The sequence below is a fragment of the Penicillium antarcticum genome, assembly GCF_028974205.1.
Source record: "Penicillium antarcticum strain IBT 31339 chromosome Unknown utg000003l_segment0_segment0, whole genome shotgun sequence".
In the NCBI taxonomy this organism is placed as follows: Eukaryota; Fungi; Ascomycota; class Eurotiomycetes; order Eurotiales; family Aspergillaceae; genus Penicillium; species Penicillium antarcticum.
Genome location: NW_026695301.1, coordinates 143,883 through 160,919, shown reverse-complemented (window position 1 = coordinate 160,919; position 17,037 = coordinate 143,883). Strand labels below are relative to the sequence as shown.

At 48.0% G+C, this 17,037-nt stretch overlaps 8 protein-coding genes across 8 annotated transcripts; 5 read left to right on the top strand and 3 right to left on the bottom strand.

The window, feature by feature from the left end:
• Positions 1–504: 504 nt before the first annotated feature.
• Positions 505–3,523, top strand: ysh1 (cleavage polyadenylation factor subunit YSH1; the record flags this gene model as incomplete). The annotated part of the gene is made up of 5 exons (XM_058460838.1): positions 505–657; positions 714–811; positions 1,104–1,438; positions 1,491–2,951; positions 3,006–3,523. The coding sequence occupies 5 exons, from the start codon at positions 505–507 to the stop codon at positions 3,521–3,523; spliced, it is 2,565 nt and encodes an 854-aa protein (XP_058321415.1).
• A 195-nt stretch (positions 3,524–3,718) lies between these two features.
• N7508_002771 (aminotransferase, class III) lies at positions 3,719–5,307 on the bottom strand (the record flags this gene model as incomplete). The annotated part of the gene is made up of 5 exons (XM_058460837.1): positions 3,719–3,973; positions 4,041–4,493; positions 4,544–4,890; positions 4,948–5,250; positions 5,298–5,307. The coding sequence occupies 5 exons, from the start codon at positions 5,305–5,307 to the stop codon at positions 3,719–3,721; spliced, it is 1,368 nt and encodes a 455-aa protein (XP_058321414.1).
• A 1,930-nt stretch (positions 5,308–7,237) lies between these two features.
• On the top strand, positions 7,238–8,158 carry N7508_002770 (RNA-binding signal recognition particle subunit SEC65; the record flags this gene model as incomplete). Its single annotated transcript, XM_058460836.1, has 2 exons — positions 7,238–7,712; positions 7,782–8,158. 2 exons carry the CDS (start codon positions 7,238–7,240, stop codon positions 8,156–8,158), a joined length of 852 nt encoding a protein of 283 aa, XP_058321413.1.
• Positions 8,159–8,563: 405 nt separating this feature from the next.
• N7508_002769 (WD40 repeat domain-containing protein) lies at positions 8,564–9,921 on the top strand (the record flags this gene model as incomplete). The annotated part of the gene is made up of 3 exons (XM_058460835.1): positions 8,564–8,601; positions 8,632–8,809; positions 8,863–9,921. The coding sequence occupies 3 exons, from the start codon at positions 8,564–8,566 to the stop codon at positions 9,919–9,921; spliced, it is 1,275 nt and encodes a 424-aa protein (XP_058321412.1).
• Positions 9,922–9,995: 74 nt separating this feature from the next.
• Positions 9,996–11,371, bottom strand: N7508_002768 (uncharacterized protein; the record flags this gene model as incomplete). The annotated part of the gene is made up of 3 exons (XM_058460834.1): positions 9,996–10,758; positions 10,809–10,886; positions 10,938–11,371. The coding sequence occupies 3 exons, from the start codon at positions 11,369–11,371 to the stop codon at positions 9,996–9,998; spliced, it is 1,275 nt and encodes a 424-aa protein (XP_058321411.1).
• A 1,152-nt stretch (positions 11,372–12,523) lies between these two features.
• N7508_002767 (uncharacterized protein) lies at positions 12,524–13,813 on the top strand (the record flags this gene model as incomplete). Its single annotated transcript, XM_058460833.1, has 1 exon — positions 12,524–13,813. The coding sequence occupies one exon, from the start codon at positions 12,524–12,526 to the stop codon at positions 13,811–13,813; it is 1,290 nt and encodes a 429-aa protein (XP_058321410.1).
• A 407-nt stretch (positions 13,814–14,220) lies between these two features.
• On the bottom strand, positions 14,221–15,537 carry sur2 (sphingosine hydroxylase; the record flags this gene model as incomplete). The annotated part of the gene is made up of 2 exons (XM_058460832.1): positions 14,221–14,798; positions 14,847–15,537. The coding sequence occupies 2 exons, from the start codon at positions 15,535–15,537 to the stop codon at positions 14,221–14,223; spliced, it is 1,269 nt and encodes a 422-aa protein (XP_058321409.1).
• A 715-nt stretch (positions 15,538–16,252) lies between these two features.
• On the top strand, positions 16,253–16,903 carry N7508_002765 (translationally-controlled tumor protein; the record flags this gene model as incomplete). The annotated part of the gene is made up of 3 exons (XM_058460831.1): positions 16,253–16,267; positions 16,321–16,603; positions 16,662–16,903. The coding sequence occupies 3 exons, from the start codon at positions 16,253–16,255 to the stop codon at positions 16,901–16,903; spliced, it is 540 nt and encodes a 179-aa protein (XP_058321408.1).
• Between the last annotated feature and the right edge of the window lie 134 nt (positions 16,904–17,037).

Below are 17,037 nucleotides of genomic sequence, written 5' to 3'. Positions count from 1 at the left end.
AGATCCGTGGCGGTCTTCAATGTGAAGAGGCGTCCACGCGTGGCCGTTGAAATGAGCAGATTGCTCGCACCGCCAGCTTCCAATAGCTGTAACCATCTCAATAAGCGTACTGGGCCATAGAGGCGACGCGCATATTAACCAACAGTTGAGTATAACGCGAAAGTGACGGCTTCTGAAGGGGGAGGGTGGATGGGGTAAGGGAGCTTTTACTGCGTGGCCGAGTTTGCTCCGCGGATCGCGACTTGCACGTGACTTGACTAAGCGCCAAAACCTCCTTGCTCTTTCATCCGAGTCGCGTAACATCACTTCATTGACCTCTTTCTTTCAATTACCAGCCTGCATATCTTATTGCTGCGTTGCGCAGGCCGTGGTTGTTGCGCTCAGCGCATTCTGAGATCTAGCGCCTCCAACCTCCGCGGGCCCCAGCGCCCAAAAGGCTGCTTTTCGGACTCTACCAGGACATATTGACCTACAGTTTCCCTCATTTGATATACTTACGACAAAATGGCGGCCAAGCGCAAAGCATCAGCTATGGGAACAGCGGTGGATGACGAACCCGTTGATCCATCAGACGAGCTCGCATTCTACTGCCTCGGTGGTGGAAACGAAGTCGGCCGAAGTTGCCATATTCTGGAGTACAAGGGCAAGACAGTCATGGTAGGTCAAAACTGCAAATAGCGGCAATTCAAATAACTGACTCTTGTCTCATTCAGCTTGATGCGGGCATGCACCCGGCGAAAGAAGGCTTCTCCGCGCTTCCATTCTTTGACGAATTCGACCTGAGCACAGTGGATGTTCTCTTAATCAGCCAGTACGTGTTTCCCTTGTTCGCTTTGCATAAAATAAAGTCTCTGGGAAAATGTCGGATATTATGTGCAGGCTCTCACATTACCCGATGTGAAGCTTGGGTTGATCTGGGAGTCAACTGTCGGGACCTATCTCGATTGAAGCACATATTTTCTCCCTTGATATATATGATAACCCCAATACAATTGAATGTCATGAAACTATTTCTTGTATTCCTGTATCCTTCTATCGCTGCATTCGAGTGCTTTGTGTTTCCTTATACCCTCACGGTGGCTAACGGTGTGCTTTTTCCATAGTTTCCACGTCGACCACTCCTCAGCCCTTCCATATGTTCTCAGCAAAACCAACTTCAAAGGCCGAGTCTTTATGACTCCCGCCACTCGCGCAATCTATAAATGGCTCATCCAAGACAACGTTCGAGTCAGCAACACATCCTCTTCCTCTGATCAACGCACGACGTTATATACCGAGCGTGATCACTTATCGACCCTTCCATTGATTGAAACTATCGACTTTTACACTACACACACGATCAATGGCATCCGGATTACGCCGTACCCTGCTGGTCACGTCCTTGGTGCAGCCATGTTCAAGGTTGATATTGCTGGACTTGTGACCCTGTTTACCGGAGGTAATTGTTTCCCACGAACGAAGTCATCTATCAATTTACTAACCTCTCATAGACTACTCTCGCGAGGAGGACAGGCATTTGATTCCTGCTGCAGTGCCCAAGGGAACAAAGATTGATGTCCTTATCACAGAATCGACATTCGGTATTTCCTCCAACCCGCCACGGTTAGAACGTGAGGCTGCATTGATGAAGTCAATCACCGGTGTCTTAAACCGCGGCGGTCGAGTTCTGATGCCTGTATTTGCCCTTGGTCGTGCACAAGAACTGCTTCTCATTCTCGATGAATATTGGGAAAGACACCCCGAGCTTCAAAAGTTCCCCATCTACTACATTGGAAATATGGCACGTCGGTGTATGGTCGTGTACCAAACCTACATTGGTGCCATGAACGATAATATCAAGCGTCTTTTCCGGCAACGCATGGCCGAGGCTGAAGCCAGCGGCGACAAGAGTGTCAGTGTCGGACCATGGGACTTCCGATTCGTCCGTAGTCTTCGCAGCTTGGAGCGCTTCGACGATGTTGGAGGATGTGTCATGCTTGCTTCTCCCGGTATGTTACAGACTGGAACAAGCCGTGAGCTGCTCGAAAGATGGGCACCAAGTGATCGCAATGGTATTGTCATGACCGGTTACAGTGTTGAAGGAACTATGGCCAAGCAATTGCTCAATGAGCCAGATCAGATCCCGGCTGTTATGTCCAAGGTGTCTACTGGTCATGGACGAGGCCGTGTTCCTGGAGCGAACGACGAGGACCAGAAAGTTATGATTCCTCGCCGATGCACTGTTGACGAAGTCAGCTTTGCGGCCCACGTTGATGGTGTTGAAAACCGCACCTTCATCGAAGAGGTTGCTGCGCCAGTTGTGATTCTTGTTCATGGCGAGAAACATCAGATGATGAGACTAAAGTCAAAGCTGCTCAGTCTTAACGCCGACAAAGCAGTCAAAGTCAAAGTCTACACACCCGCAAACTGCGATGAAGTTCGCATCCCGTTCAAGAAGGATAAGATTGCCAAAGTTGTCGGCAAGCTAGCAGAGCTTGCGCCCCCATCAGAAGAGGCTGATGCCCAGCTCATGGCTGGTGTACTTGTTCAGAATGGGTTCAATCTATCGCTGATGGCTCCTGACGACTTGCAAGAGTATGCCGGTTTGACGACCACAACTATTTCCTGCAAACAACACATCACTCTCAGCTCTGCCAGCATGGACTTGATCAGATGGGCTCTCGAAGGCACATTCGGAGCTATTGAAGAAGTTGGCACGATCAAGAAATCGCAGAGCAGTACCCAGAATGACGACGACACCGACGAGACCATAAAGCCAGAGGAAGCCGATGAGGAAATTCCTTCTGACGAAACGCAAACATTCCTTGTCATGGGATGTGTATTCCTGCATTACCATTCGCGGAATCGTGAGGTCGAGTTGGAATGGGAAGGAAACATGATGAACGACGGTGTTGCGGATGCAGTGATGGCTGTTCTCCTCACAGTCGAGAGCAGCCCTGCCTCTGTGAAGCGTAAGATCCAAATCACCCTCTCCATAAGCTTTATACTAACCAGAATTTTATCAGAATCCGCTAAGAACAAGCACCACCACCATCACCACGACGATGAGATGGAGGTGCCTTCCCTTCCTAACCCACACAACCAATCCGGGCCTCAGGAAAAGCTTGCCCGTATGCTAATGATGTTGGAAGCACAATTTGGTGGTGACAACATTGGCCCGATTGAACGCCCTCGAGTTCCAGCCGATCTCGCACTCGGCCCAGAGGAAGATGTAGACCAGGCGAACGAAGAACGTGTTTCCGACATCGAGACTGTGGAAATGGATCGTCTTATTGCCATGGGTATTCCAGTCCCTGGTATTGAGATCAAGGTGGATAAGCACGTTGCGCGTGTCTGGCTTGAGGACTTGGAGGTTGAATGTGGCAACCCCGTTCTACGTGATCGTATTCGCGTTGTTGTTGAACGATCTGTTGAGACTGTCGCTGGTCTCTGGGCGGAAAGCTCGATGCCCCGTGAAAATGCTGCCAATGGGCAGCTTGAGATGGAAGCTGCTTCGAAGAAGGCGGCTGCCATAGAAGCTTAAGAGTAATCTCTGGTCTGTTCTGTCACATACGTTCGGTTACATGTATAATAACGAAATTCCACCAAATGATTTGACCTGGTGCTCTGTATTTGACTTTCCGCATTTATTTGATTCAGTAGCTACTAAACTCCAGATTGACGACACTGAAATTGATGCACGTTTTTCAACATTCTCATTGTTCTCGTAAATAAACGCCTACTTCTGTAGCGTAGCGAAAACGTCCTCTAGAACCTTCTCGAGGGTGTCCACAATAATATCAATCTCCCCCTTAGACACAATGTAGGCCGGTGCAAGAATCAAATGATCTCCTTTGATTCCATCCACAGTGCCGGAACTACCATACAATGAGACGCTGTATTGCGGTTCCAGACCCTTCTCCTGGATAAGGAAAGACAAGCGGTCGCTGGGATCAAATGGCTCCTTCGTAGCCTTGTCTTTGACAAACTCAAGCTTTAATAAAAGTCAGTAATAGGTTTAACCATCCGATCAATGAGCAATGTGAGATGTGGCAACGTACACCCCAGAACAATCCCTTTCCTCGAATATCTCCCACGTAAGGATGGTTCTCAAATCGCTGTCTCAGTTGCTTCTCGAGATAAGCACCCATTTTGCGGACGTTTTCCAGAAGATTTTCCTTCTTAATAGTCTTCTGCACAGCTAGCGCAGCAGCACATGAGATCGGGTGGCCCTGATATGTCTGTCCATGGCGGAATATTCCACTGCCCTTGTCCATAATCTGGACAATAAAATCATTAATTAGGAGACCCGATACCGGAGCATAACCTCCACCGAGACCCTTTCCGATAGTCTGAATATCAGGGACGACATCTTCCTGCTCCCAGGCATGCAGGGTTCCGGTACGACCCATCCCACTCATGATCTCGTCGAGGATGAAGAGTGCGCCGTACTTTCCACAGACGGCTTTCATTGCTAGGAAGTATCCCGGTACTGCTGGAACACAGCCAAGGGCCTATGGTTCCGTCAGGAAAACTTTCTGGATATGGTTGAAGAGAATCTTACCGCACCAACGACCGGCTCTGCAATGAATGCACACACGGTCTGGGGACCAACACGCTGGAATTCGGCATCTAATTCAGCAGCAAGACGGGCAACATAATCTGCGTCCGATTCACCATCAAGCTTATTGCGGTATGCATAGCAAGGAGAAACGTGGGATGTGTTCTTGGACAGGAGAGGCTCGAATGGTTGCCGACGTTGGACATGCCCGCCAGCAGACAGAGCACCTAGAGTAGTACCATGATAAGAAGGTAGACGTGCAATGAACCTTGTACGCTCTGGCTGAGGCGTAGGAAGTTCTAAGAAATATTGACGTGCCAGCTTGAGTGCAGCCTCGACAGCCTCAGAGCCTTGAGATATGTCAGTTTGTCATATCTTGTGTGATCCATGTTACTGGCTTCACTCACCGGAGCTGATTACAAAAAGCTTGGATAGAGTCCCATTCGTCGAATTAACTAGAAGTGTAGCAAGCTCCTCGGCCACTGTAGTGCCAAAGAAGGCAGAGTGACAATAGGACAGCTGGTCCATTTGATCCTTGATTAGTTGAGTGACTCCCTCATGGCCATGTCCCAGACATGAGACAGCAGCGCCGCCTGTAGAATCCAAAAATGTAGTTCCGTCTTCAAGAAACAAGTAACTGCCTTTACCGCCCACGCATTTCTTTGGGAGGAAACGAGTATCGCGATGCAGAATGGCGCTAGTATTAGCTTCTGTGATATGTCAGAATGACAGCAAAACTGAGCACTAGGGGGAATACCAGTAGTCATGATGAGAGATATGGAGAGAAGAAACAAAGTAGGAAATGAAGAACCTTATGTACCCAGGGATACTTACCCGAGGCAATGCAACTGTGGGTCTGATATCGGCATGCCGAGAGGAAGCCGAGCCTCAGATTGGACAACGCACGGACTCACTTTGTGGGGTCTTTCTCCTCCGACTTTCCTATCTTGCTCAGCGAACCAGATGTGACTCACTTGATAAGCATAAATGAACCGCCGGCGGATTTCCTTTCATACTATAAGATCATATAGATATTTGAGGACTTCATACACCCATTCTAAGGGGTTGTTCCTTCATGTATAAAATTATCACCCCTGCTTTCTTTCTAAACAGCATGGGTCCCCCGAGAGAGATTGTTTATCTTGAGTAAACCCCCATTCGTGGCTGTAAAGTGACCCTTGGTGGTGATGGCTTCGGATATTTCCTAGTTGATCGACACTAACTACAACCTTCTGCGCTTCATACGACAAGTCCACATAGCACGATTAGCAGACATTATCTTTGAAATCCTAAACTGAGTGGCTTGTTTGGTACACCCTTGACCTATATTGATACAACACCATTTAACTGAAGTCGGCATGGATCTTACGGTACTTCGCTCCACACACAGAACCTCTTTTCGTTCTTAGATCTAGCCCCTTCCCAACAAAGCATAGAGGTGCCTCTTCAGTCTCGTGGTAAAAGGCTGTGTCTACGCAGCAAATTGTGATCATGGCGAGAGAAAGACTCAGGGCTGGAATACTGATCGTTGAACAACGAATAACGTCATTGTTTCGGAATCAGCGATTTCCAAACCACTCAGAAAATTTGAACCCAGTCAAATGAAACAAAAAAAAAAAAAAAAAAAAAAGCTTCAACAGGTCATTCTACATCTCACATAGAGCCCCAATTGTGGTGCTCCAGGGTGAGCACGAAGTATGCACTAAGCCCTCTGATCTACAGTTCCTGCCAGCAAGGTATACATAAGCATGTACTGATACTTAGTTTTCATCCAGCGGCCCTGATGTCGAATCATTCCGAGGAACACCCATAAGGTATCCTCGACAAGAAAACCCTCAAATTATTCTTCTCTATAAAGGAGGATGAGAATGACACTTTGACTTATATCCCTGACCCTGAGCGAATTTCTGACGATTGGGACCGCCGACCTAAGGAGAGTTGGCAGAGTATTCGTCTGTTCGCCGCGGATCTCATCCAGGCGATCAGAACAGGTAAGAGGCTGTTCTTGTCGGTGGAAATACTGGTACCGTCAATTCATTCGCCGATATTGATTTGGGTAACATTACCGGCGGTGCATACAACACTTTCGACTTGCTCAACCCCGAAGAAGTTCTCTTGCTTCTTCTGCCAACTGATTCTCGCCGTCGTGCCGGATGTTCTGAGTAGCCGATTGCACGGAATTGTCCTTGAATTAGCGTTCTTTAATTTGATAAGTTGAATCCATTCATTGACCCAGAGTGTGCAAAGATTGGTAAATATGATCTTCAAAGTATAAGGATCCGTGCTAATATACGTGACAGCCAACATCAACGATAATTTTGCTGCTCAATCCCCCAGTGCTGCCCTTGGAAAGCATTAATCACTTATAATCAAGAGAAGACTTTTGTAATGTAACATTCCTCAACAGTGATTTGCCTTTGGCTCAGCATTGATAATATGTTTGAAGACCATAGAGTCGATACTCGACATGCCACTCTTTTGATACTTGATTTTTAACGGGTTCAACAAGATAAAAATAGCATAAAGCAGAACAAAACGTATCAAAGACCTAAAAAGAAACACCACAAATTTTAATGTAGCTTGTAAAGTGATGTCCAAGGCGGTCACTCAACCCCCCTCCGCACACAACTTTCGATTCTGCCACTGGCCACGATCTTCCCCAGACATCAGACATCAGTTCCAATCCATTCAACCAACATGTCGCACGCTCGCGTTGAGGAAGTCTCCGACTCCGACCCTGAGGAGGTCGCTCCTGACTATGACAGCGACGAAGACCTCCCCGCCAATGCCATCATCTCGCCCGCAAACATCCCAAACCGGGCTCCAGCACCCCAGCCGCAAGCTCAGCCCCAGATGCAAATGCCTCAAATGCCTCAAATGCCTCAAATGCAAGCTCCTGAGCCCCAGCGCGAGATCCCCAGACATTTCTCATGCCTGTATCCCGTTTACTTCGACAAGACCCGATCGCGCGCCGAGGGCCGCAAGGTGGGCGCCGAGCTTGCGGTGGAAAATCCTCTTGCTAGAGACATTGTCGATGCCGTTCAGATGCTTGGTTTGAATGCTGGCCTGGAGCCGGAGAAGCTGCATCCCAAGGATTGGGCGAACCCTGGTCGTGTGCGCGTGCAGGTTAAGAATGAGGATGGCAAGCTGGCCAACCCCAAGATCAAGAACAGTACGTGGCCAGATTTTAGATTTGGATTTATTATCTGTTTTGGAATATATACTGACTTTGTTCGTTTAGAGCACCACCTTTACATTCTCGTTGCGCAGTACCTCAAGGCCCACCCGACTAACGAGCAGTCTCCTTACCGGTTACGCATTCGTGGCCTGCCCATGCCCGAGAAGCTCCCAGCTGCCCCGGCCGCTCCACGGGGCTGGAAGATTGGAAAGATCCTGCCGATCCACTCCCCCGCCTACAGCGGTGGTGGTGTCAGCGACAACCCTCTTAAGGACGCGATGGCGGAGATGCAGAACATGCAAGGAATGCCTGGTATGCCTTCAATGCCCGGAATGCCTGATCTTAGCATGCTGGGTCTGGGTGGTGGCGAGCCTGCAGGCCCGAGTGGTGCTGGCGGCGCCGAAAAGAAAAAGAAGGAAAAGAAGAAGGGCAAGGCATGATTCGGCATTGCTGTCCTTATTCTATCTACCACTTGCATTGTACGGCGATGGGCGTTGCTTTCTTCTCTTTTATATATCTTATGCACCCGAGGATATTAATTCCTTGATACCACAGATCATATGGTCTGACCCTTGGGGTTCTATATGCCCGCTGGTGTACATCAAAGCCGATCTTGTACATTCATAAATGCATGTGCAAAGATATTCTTCTTATAGTCCATGGTAGCTCATCAATACTAGGGTTTCCTGTGTCACGAGGTTTGCGTTGTCTGCCCAACCTCCCGTGATACAGCCTCCCCAACCCCAGACCAGTAGAGGCTATTGACTGCAAGGGGCTGTAGATTATATCAACCAACACGTCGCGTCCCTGGAAATTCCATTCACTTAACATTGTTCTACATCATCATGAGTCAATTACTTACTCCCAGACAAGCGGGAGAACTGTAAGGTTTCTACCAAACCCATCAGCACAGTCTAACTCTCAGTAGCCACAAAGCCATTATCGCTTATTTATCATCGATCAACGTGAAAAGCACAAATATCTTACAAGATGAACTGTTCATCGATGGAACTTTCGACGATGCAACTCGCAAGAAATACGAGGGGCTCTTAGAGCGCAAATGGACATCGACCATGCGCTTAACCAGGCGGGTGCGATATCTCTCCATACACCTGACTAAGAATGCATACTGATGTAAATATAGCTACAAGAGCTGGAAGCCACAAATTCAAAGCTAGAGACTCAACTACAATCTGCTGTGACTGTCAGGTCTCATCATGATTCTACGAACTGGCTACCAGATGCCCAGCCAAGTCATACACTCCAATCTCACCGAGAAGGTATTACATGTATGGCTTTCCACCCAGTCTATTCATCTCTGGCATCTGGATCTGAAGACTGTACCATCAAGGTCTGGGACTGGGAGTATGGCCAGCTAGAGCGGACGCTCAAGGGTCACAGGCGACCTGTTCTGGGATTGGACTATGGAGGCCCGAAAGATCAGATACGGCTTGCGTCTTGCTCGAGTGATCTTACTATTAAGATATGGGATCCGAGTAATGAGTATGCTAATGTTCGCACGCTGTGTGGGCACGATCATTCTGTTTCGGCTGTACGCTTCTTGACACCAAATGGGAACTTGTTGGTTTCAGTCAGTCGGGATGCATCAATTCGCATTTGGGATATATTGACAGGTTATTGCGTCAGGACGATAGACTCTCAGGATGAGTGGATTAGAGACATTGCACCATCTTTAGATGGACGCTTTTGCGTCGCTGTGGGCGACGCCCAAACGGGTACCATTTGGGATTACTCGTCGGGGGACACCGTGGCACGGTTATTGGGACACGAAAACAAGATTGAGTGCTGTGTTGTTGCGCCCATTGCAAGTCATGAGTATCTTGCTGCTCTGGGGCCGAATAAATCACAAGAAAAAGGGCTGTTTGTTGCAACTGGGTCAAGGGACAGCACTATCAAATTGTGGAATGAGCGAGGGCAGCTGATCAAGACTTTGGCAGGTCACGATACTTGGATTCGAGGGTTGGCCTTCCATCCTGGGGGAAAGTATCTCTTGAGCGTCAGTGATGATAAAACCATCCGATGCTGGGATTTGTCCCAAGATGGGCGATTAGTGAAGACGGTTAAAGGAGCCTCTCACTTCTTGAGTTGTATTCGCTGGGGGCCCATTTTAAAACAGTCTGGAGGGACTTCACATGTGCTCGCTATTGGGAGTGCAGACTCTAGTGTGCGCGTGTGGATGTGAAAAGAGTAGGAGTCTGAGGTAATTTCAGGAAGAACGTTGATATGTATGTATACCGAAATATGACAGGTATCTCATCAATCTGTGTTTCTGCGTACATGTACTTCCGGTGATCTTCCATTTCTGTACTGCCAAAGCCGGCTAAAATCCTTGACACGAAGCACCCCATCTACGCCGTTTGTTTGCGTTTGCTGGCTCAATGCAGTGAGGAAATCTTTGTCTCGGGCTATAGGTCGATACTTGGCTCTATGGGAAGAATCGATGTATGAATGTATTCCAGAGGCAAATGGCTCGACCTCCATATCCATGAACTGGTTTGACTCAAGGACCTTTTTGTCAGGACCCAGAGTGAACATGTTGTCCAGGTAATGTTGGTTCAGTAGATGTCCCGAGCTTGGACGAACAAACAAGCGACCCATGTATCGATTTGGAATGTCGACGAAATGAAGCACACCCCCTAGAGCCACAATATCAGCCGCATTAGCGTAATGCTCAATGTAGCCAATTGAGTTTCCATGTTGATGCACCAAATCAGTTGTTGAGATAATGTCAGGGCTTGCTAGCTTCGTCCATCGGGGGGCGTTGAAATGATTTGCAGCAGATCCGAATGTGAAAATCTCTAATTTGCAGAGGATATCATGTGGTATTTCATCCAGAAGCCAATCCATCACAAGTCCGCCTTCGATGCCACCTTGGCTGTGAAGAAGCAGGACCACTTTATCACATTCTGGATTCAACAGCGCTTTCTTGATGCAGGAATAAGAATCCCTGATGTCTCCTGTAGCATAAGAAAAGTCTCGCTGAATCAGGCATTCAACCAGATCAAAGACGACTCCAGCGCTGAATTCCTGTTAGTATCCTGTCCTTTCTCTGAACCAAACATCACTTACGTGCGATTATGTATGCCGATTATCCTTCGTCCAAAGGTACTAGATAGTTGATCAACATTCATCTGAGCCCATCGACTTCTATAAAGAATTGAGTTAATGAGCAAGAGAATTGCCAAAAGAGCATCTCACCCAGCTGCAATTCCATTGATATAGAACCAAGACTCCCGCTCATGACCCGGCCGTTCAGTTACAGGCACTTGCGAAATCAATATTCGCCGAAATCCATTCAATCCAACCATAACAATCACATAGTTGAGTAAAAATGCACCGGCAATATAAATTAGAATCCAAAGAGCAGGTATCATGAATAGAACCATGACTGGCAGCGAAAACAGAAGCGCAACTTGGTAAACCATAAGAAACATATGTAACACCACGATGAGCCCATTGCGCAACGACGGATAGAACTCATCCCATGGCCCGGTGCGACTTAGATTCAGGGGCAGAAAGATCCCTGGTAGCGCCCAAATCTTGTTGATGAAGAGAACCAAGTCGCTCCATAGTAATCTCACGGGCGATGCGGTATACGGTAACGGTGTACCCTCCTCACCTGGACAGATCATGGTGAAACGTTGCCAGGTGTGACATTGAAGAGAAACTGTGAGACGGTGAGATTATTTCAAGGTAGCCTAGTTATCTGTCATGTGATTGCCTCGTGACGCACTTTCCCATGTGATCAACTACTCTATACACCGAGTACATCAACTATATTTTTATATTGCTTGATCTTGACTTATTAAAGCCGATAATATCGGTAGTTTAGATCATAATAAGCCTTTGGGGCTGTGATATAAGCTTATCATAGGTCTACAATCCTGCCATCGCTCGGTCCTCCGCTATGGTCTCGTCATTTTGATCCCATGTCTACACAATACTTCGAAAACCGATTACAAAGTACGAGTTGAGGCAGAAACCCCCAGAATGAGAATATTCATCTGCCTTAGATATAGATCAGTCTACAGATTTGGTGAAATGTTTAGTGCAAGCAGTGCATCTTCATTTCCATGCCAGAGCTACTGAAACCCGTGATCCAAGAAGAATGACTGAACAGGCTTTCTTAGACCTCGAATAAAATAAAAATAGCCCTTTACACACTTCTTTACTCTCGATTATTTCCACTGGCCCAAGATCATGAAAGACTGTCTGCGTTGACTTGCGGACAAAGAAAGAAGGTCTAAGGAAGTAAAGAGCCCTATTAAAGTCATTAAAGTCAATGGCTTTGTCGATTAGACGGAAATGATCAGAAAGAACAACATCTTTTTTAGGATTGTCTTAAGGACTAAGCACAATCTGCACGCCGCTAAACATATACCACAGATGCAAGACAAGAGTAAAAAAACAGTCTCTTTGTACTGTCCCGGCAGATAAATAAATAGCAAGGCCAAGCCCGGTATACCTCTCCTCTACTACCCAGTAAATGTCAAATCCCGATGATTAACAAGGCTAACCGTTGCCGAAGAAAGAACTCAATTCAACAATTAGTCCCAATGCCTAAGATTCGGATCCCCGACTACTTCAAGGGTAAGGCCAATGCACCCTTTCCACCATTCCCCGAATACGGAGACAAGCACAATAAGCAACATTACCGAAGCCACTCAGTCAGTGGTCATGGCCACCAATTCTCACGAGATAAACACCCGCGGTATGTCACTGATCTGTCAAAAGAGGAATTGAGAAAATTGATAGATATCCTTCGCATAGATACAACAAGGACAATGAAGCATGAACAACTAATCAAGAAGCAAATCAATGAACTGCCTAAGCGGATACGCCGTGAACGGCTTTCGAGTTTGAATCGACACATGTGCAACCTGCACTATGGCGTTAATGCGGATGTTGTTTGCGATATCATGGAACTGATCATGAGAGAGGTTGAATATCACCCGCGCTGGTTTAAATTGTTCCCTCACTTGACAAAACCGCTTGATAGACTCATTTTGAACAAAGTGAGTGCCATTGGCGGCATGTGGATTGAGTGGCCTGACAAGCCTGTTATCCCCGATCTCTGGTCCTACCAGGAGAACAAGTGTCATGCATGTATGGTGGCTCGTGTGGCAAGTAATAAAAACGCGTCGCGCAATATGCGTGTTTCTCTGCTGTCTCGAACTCCAACCCGCAAGCGTCATCAGCCGCGCAGGCTTATGAAGTTTGTGGATATGTGCATTGACCAATTCCCTGAGTATATTGACGAGCTGTATGGCACTTCTAGCCAGTTTGCATATATCCTGAAAGACACTCGCAAGAAGTGCATCAAGGCCTGGTACAATGATCCCGCCAACGAAGGTAAGAGAAGCCGACGACACAGGCACGGTAGTGGTCATCCTAAGAGATCAGATAGTAAGTATGACCCAAGAAAGGTCTCTGCCCAAGCACCGCCAGACATTGCATCGCGTCACCCCTCTCAGCAGGCCGAGTCTGATTTGGGCGGACCGCCTTCATGGATTCTACGTGCTGGATCAGAAATTGAAGAGCACAGCATGCATCGAGAAAGTTCGATCCGGGCGAATGATTCTATTTCTTCACGTCAGAGGGAAGACTCTGTTGCTTACAGACATACCTCACGCTCGCTCCATGGGACCAAAGGTTATGAGGCTGGTCGTCACCATTCTCGATCTTATGGACAAAGCATCAAGGGCCATAAGCACAGCACAAGGGAGCACTGCAGAAGTGACTCATCGCCAGCACCGAGCTCTGCCATTCGACCTCCAGATGAAGTAGATAAGCTCATTGCCATGTATCGAAACATGGGAATGGATCCCTACAAAAGGAGGGCAGAGGGATTGGCGACATACCACAATGATCATCAGGCTTCCAGTTCGGTTGAAGTGCCGCTGACCCATCAGTACACCGCATCGGAGTATACTCCCTCAGTCTATTCCGTGGAAAGCGAGTGGATCGATGACGAAGTCATAGACTGGGATGCTCATGAGAAGCAAATGTCAAAGGCCGAGTCTGAGGCCATGACCGTCTGGTCTATGGTGTGTGGCGAGGCGAATAGGAGCTGATCGTGAATAATGTCAGCATTTCTTTTGTCTTTCTTTTCTTTTGCATCCCCCAAAGGATTATCACCTAGGTGAAGCAGTTACTCGTATTTCACATTCTATGCACTTGAGTTCTTTTCTGTTTCTTTTTCCTTTGTTGCCTAAAATTTTGCAAATTGAAATCTCACACAACACAAAGAAACCAATACAGATGGCAAATGGAATAGACATTATTGACAGTAGCTCGTAAAGCAAACCATGTACAAAGCATTGACTGGCACATTCTGAGGTATTAATACATTGGGATCCAGAGCCCCTTATACAAAAATGATGTTTGAAAAGCCCCATAGTCTGGCGGAGGCGACCAGCAGCTCCAGGAACGGAATCGGGGATGCATAAAAAAGTGACACGTGCTTCATTTCATAACGGCTTTAATTGTGGAGAACGCTTCCAGGAACTCCATGGCTTGGGCCCTTCAGACTATCGACAGTCTTCCGGCGCAGACGAGTGCGAGTCGCGGGTCCCTCAGGTGAGACTATCACGCGCTCGTGTTCGCGTTCCTCTGTCACCGTCACGGCGGGAGCGGCTTCAGCTGCTTTGATAGCATCAAGGTCCACCTGTTTTTGGGCGTTCTCACGGGCTCTCTCGTAGCGCTGCTGAATATCGCCAGTCCACTGGGTGCCAAGGAGGCGGTCCCAGAAGATGAAAAAAGGCTGGGAGAAGTTAGACTTGATACCCCAGCTTTGGTGGTGGATATCATGATATGCGGCGTTGTTCGACGTGAAATGCTGCAATGGATCCCAGGGGAATTCATAACCACAGTGATCATCAACAGTCTTGATAGTCGACATTGTGAAGAACCACATGGCCTGGCGGGTGTTCATGCCGGAAACCAGGAATCCAATTCCAGTGCCAGCAGTGTCCAAGAGGAACCCCTCAAATGGATGATTGTAGAGAGCACCAAAGGCATATGGAACATAAAGACGGTGATGACGGGAGTGGAAGGTCACTGTAGCTGTTAGATAAGAGATAAGCGATAATGTCCGAATAAACTCACCATACAACCACCGGTTCAGATGCATGGCCCGGTGAAGGAAGTACTGCCAAGTATCCACAATGCAGATAGCAAGCATGAACTGCAGAGCCGGCACGAAGTACCAAAAAATGAAGCCGGCCACTGCAAGCTCCCAGCCCATGAAAGCGGGGGCGAGGACTTCAGCGCCACTTTCGAGAATCTGTGACTGTGTCGCACTTGGATATGAACCGCCGGCTAAGGCTCCGGCAAGGATCGTGTGGCCGCTTTGGGACATGGACTTAGAAAGACCAACCGCATCCACCCCAACAAGAGCCAACAATGACGGGATGGCCTTTTGGAAAATCCGCAATCGCTGCGCCCACACGGCCACATCGTACTCCTCTCTTCCAACAGTCTCTTCGGCATCGAAATATACAAACGCCAGACCGGCCACGGTCTGGATGATTTGTTGCAGTACGACATCGCGGACAACTTCCCAGCGGGTCACGCGATTCCGCTTCAGGACCTCTGCGGGGGTGTGGAGTCGGTATTCAACGAAGTAATCATTGACATCCAGATAATGATAGACCATGGACAGGGCCCAATAGGCGACAATGGGTAAAAGGAGCGCAAGAACGTTATCGGGAAGAGGATCAAGTAGGTTCTCTCGCGGTTGAAGTGTATAGGTTGGCAAAGGCGGGAGGTCGAACGCGATGGAAGAGTTTACAGCCATGATGGCAGAATGTGCCTTAGGCTTATGAGGTCGAGATCGAAGTCGAAGAGGTAGAAGATTGAAAGAGATGGAGATAAAGAAAGCAAAGAGAGTGGATGTCAGCAGCTTCCGCGGAAGTCCGGGGCTGACAGGAGCAGCAGGCGCGACGCAAAGATACCTAATATGAGGATATGAGAAGCCGGCTGTATAAGTGTACGACAATAAGAATAAAAGAAAGAAAAGGAAGGTGATGATGATAAAAGATCGCGAGTTCGATCAGGAGACGGATGCAACGGGTGGCGCCAGTCGGAAACGGACAAGGGTGACAGTACAGTACTGTTATCGAAGGATCTGCAGTGGGAGAATGGGAGAGATACGGTATGGTACTGTCACTCATTGATTGCTGACTCAGGTCTATAGTTCTCCGGGGTTAGGCAGATCATCCACGATCAAATACCAGAGTAACTTGTATGAAAAGAGATGGAAATAAACAAGTCAAGAGACAGAATGTAATTGAAACTAGTGTTTCATCACTATTTCCAATTAACTTATTGAAGAACAACTGTCAGGCGCTAAGGCGGCCAGACCCCATTGGGACAGAAGCAAACAAGCCAAATTCCCCCACTCCGCCACTAAAAAAAACTTCTTCCCCTCCTTTATTTTTCTTTCTTCTTTTCCCAGCGCTTCCCTTTCACTTTCTAATTCTTTTTTTTGAGACGTCTCTACTACCGCCAAAATGATTATCTACAAGGTATATTCATATGTGAATCTGCTCTGGGTCAATTTATCTAACAATGCCTCTAGGACATTGTCTCCGATGACGAGATCATCTCCGATACCTTCAAGCTTGTCCCCTCCAAGGACTGCGACATCTTGTGGGAGGCTGATTGCCGCAAGTACATGAAGCGCAAGAACGAGGACTTCGCTCTTGAGGGTGCCAACCCTTCCGCTGAGGATGCCGATGAGGAGGGTGGTGAGGGTGAGGCCGTCATGGTCCACGACATCGAGGACCAGTTCCGTCTCGTCTGGCTCAAGTACGAGGATGGCCTCAAGCCTTCCAAGGAGAACTACAAGTCCTACCTCAAGGGTATGCTGATCCGCTTCTCCATGACCTGTACCGATGGCTAATCCACACTCTTTCACAGGCTACATCAAGAAGCTCAACAAGCGTGTCGCCGAGACCAAGACCCCCGAGGAGCTCAAGGCCTGGCAGGAGAAGGTCAAGGTTGCCATGAAGAAGGTCACCGCCAACTACGACAACTACGATCTCCTCATGGGTGAGTCCATGAACGGTGATGCCATGTACGTCCTCATCGATTTCCGTGAGGATGGTGTCACCCCCTACGCTACCGTCTGGGCCGACGGCCTCAAGGAGGAGAAGGTCTAGATAGTTGTGGATCTAATGCAGGCGGCAATAAAAAGAAATGCATCTCACGAACAAATACCCTGCAGGGAAGAGTGAGACTTCCAGACCAGACGCAACGCAATTACATACCCATCTTGGGTCTGCGTCTGGTCCTT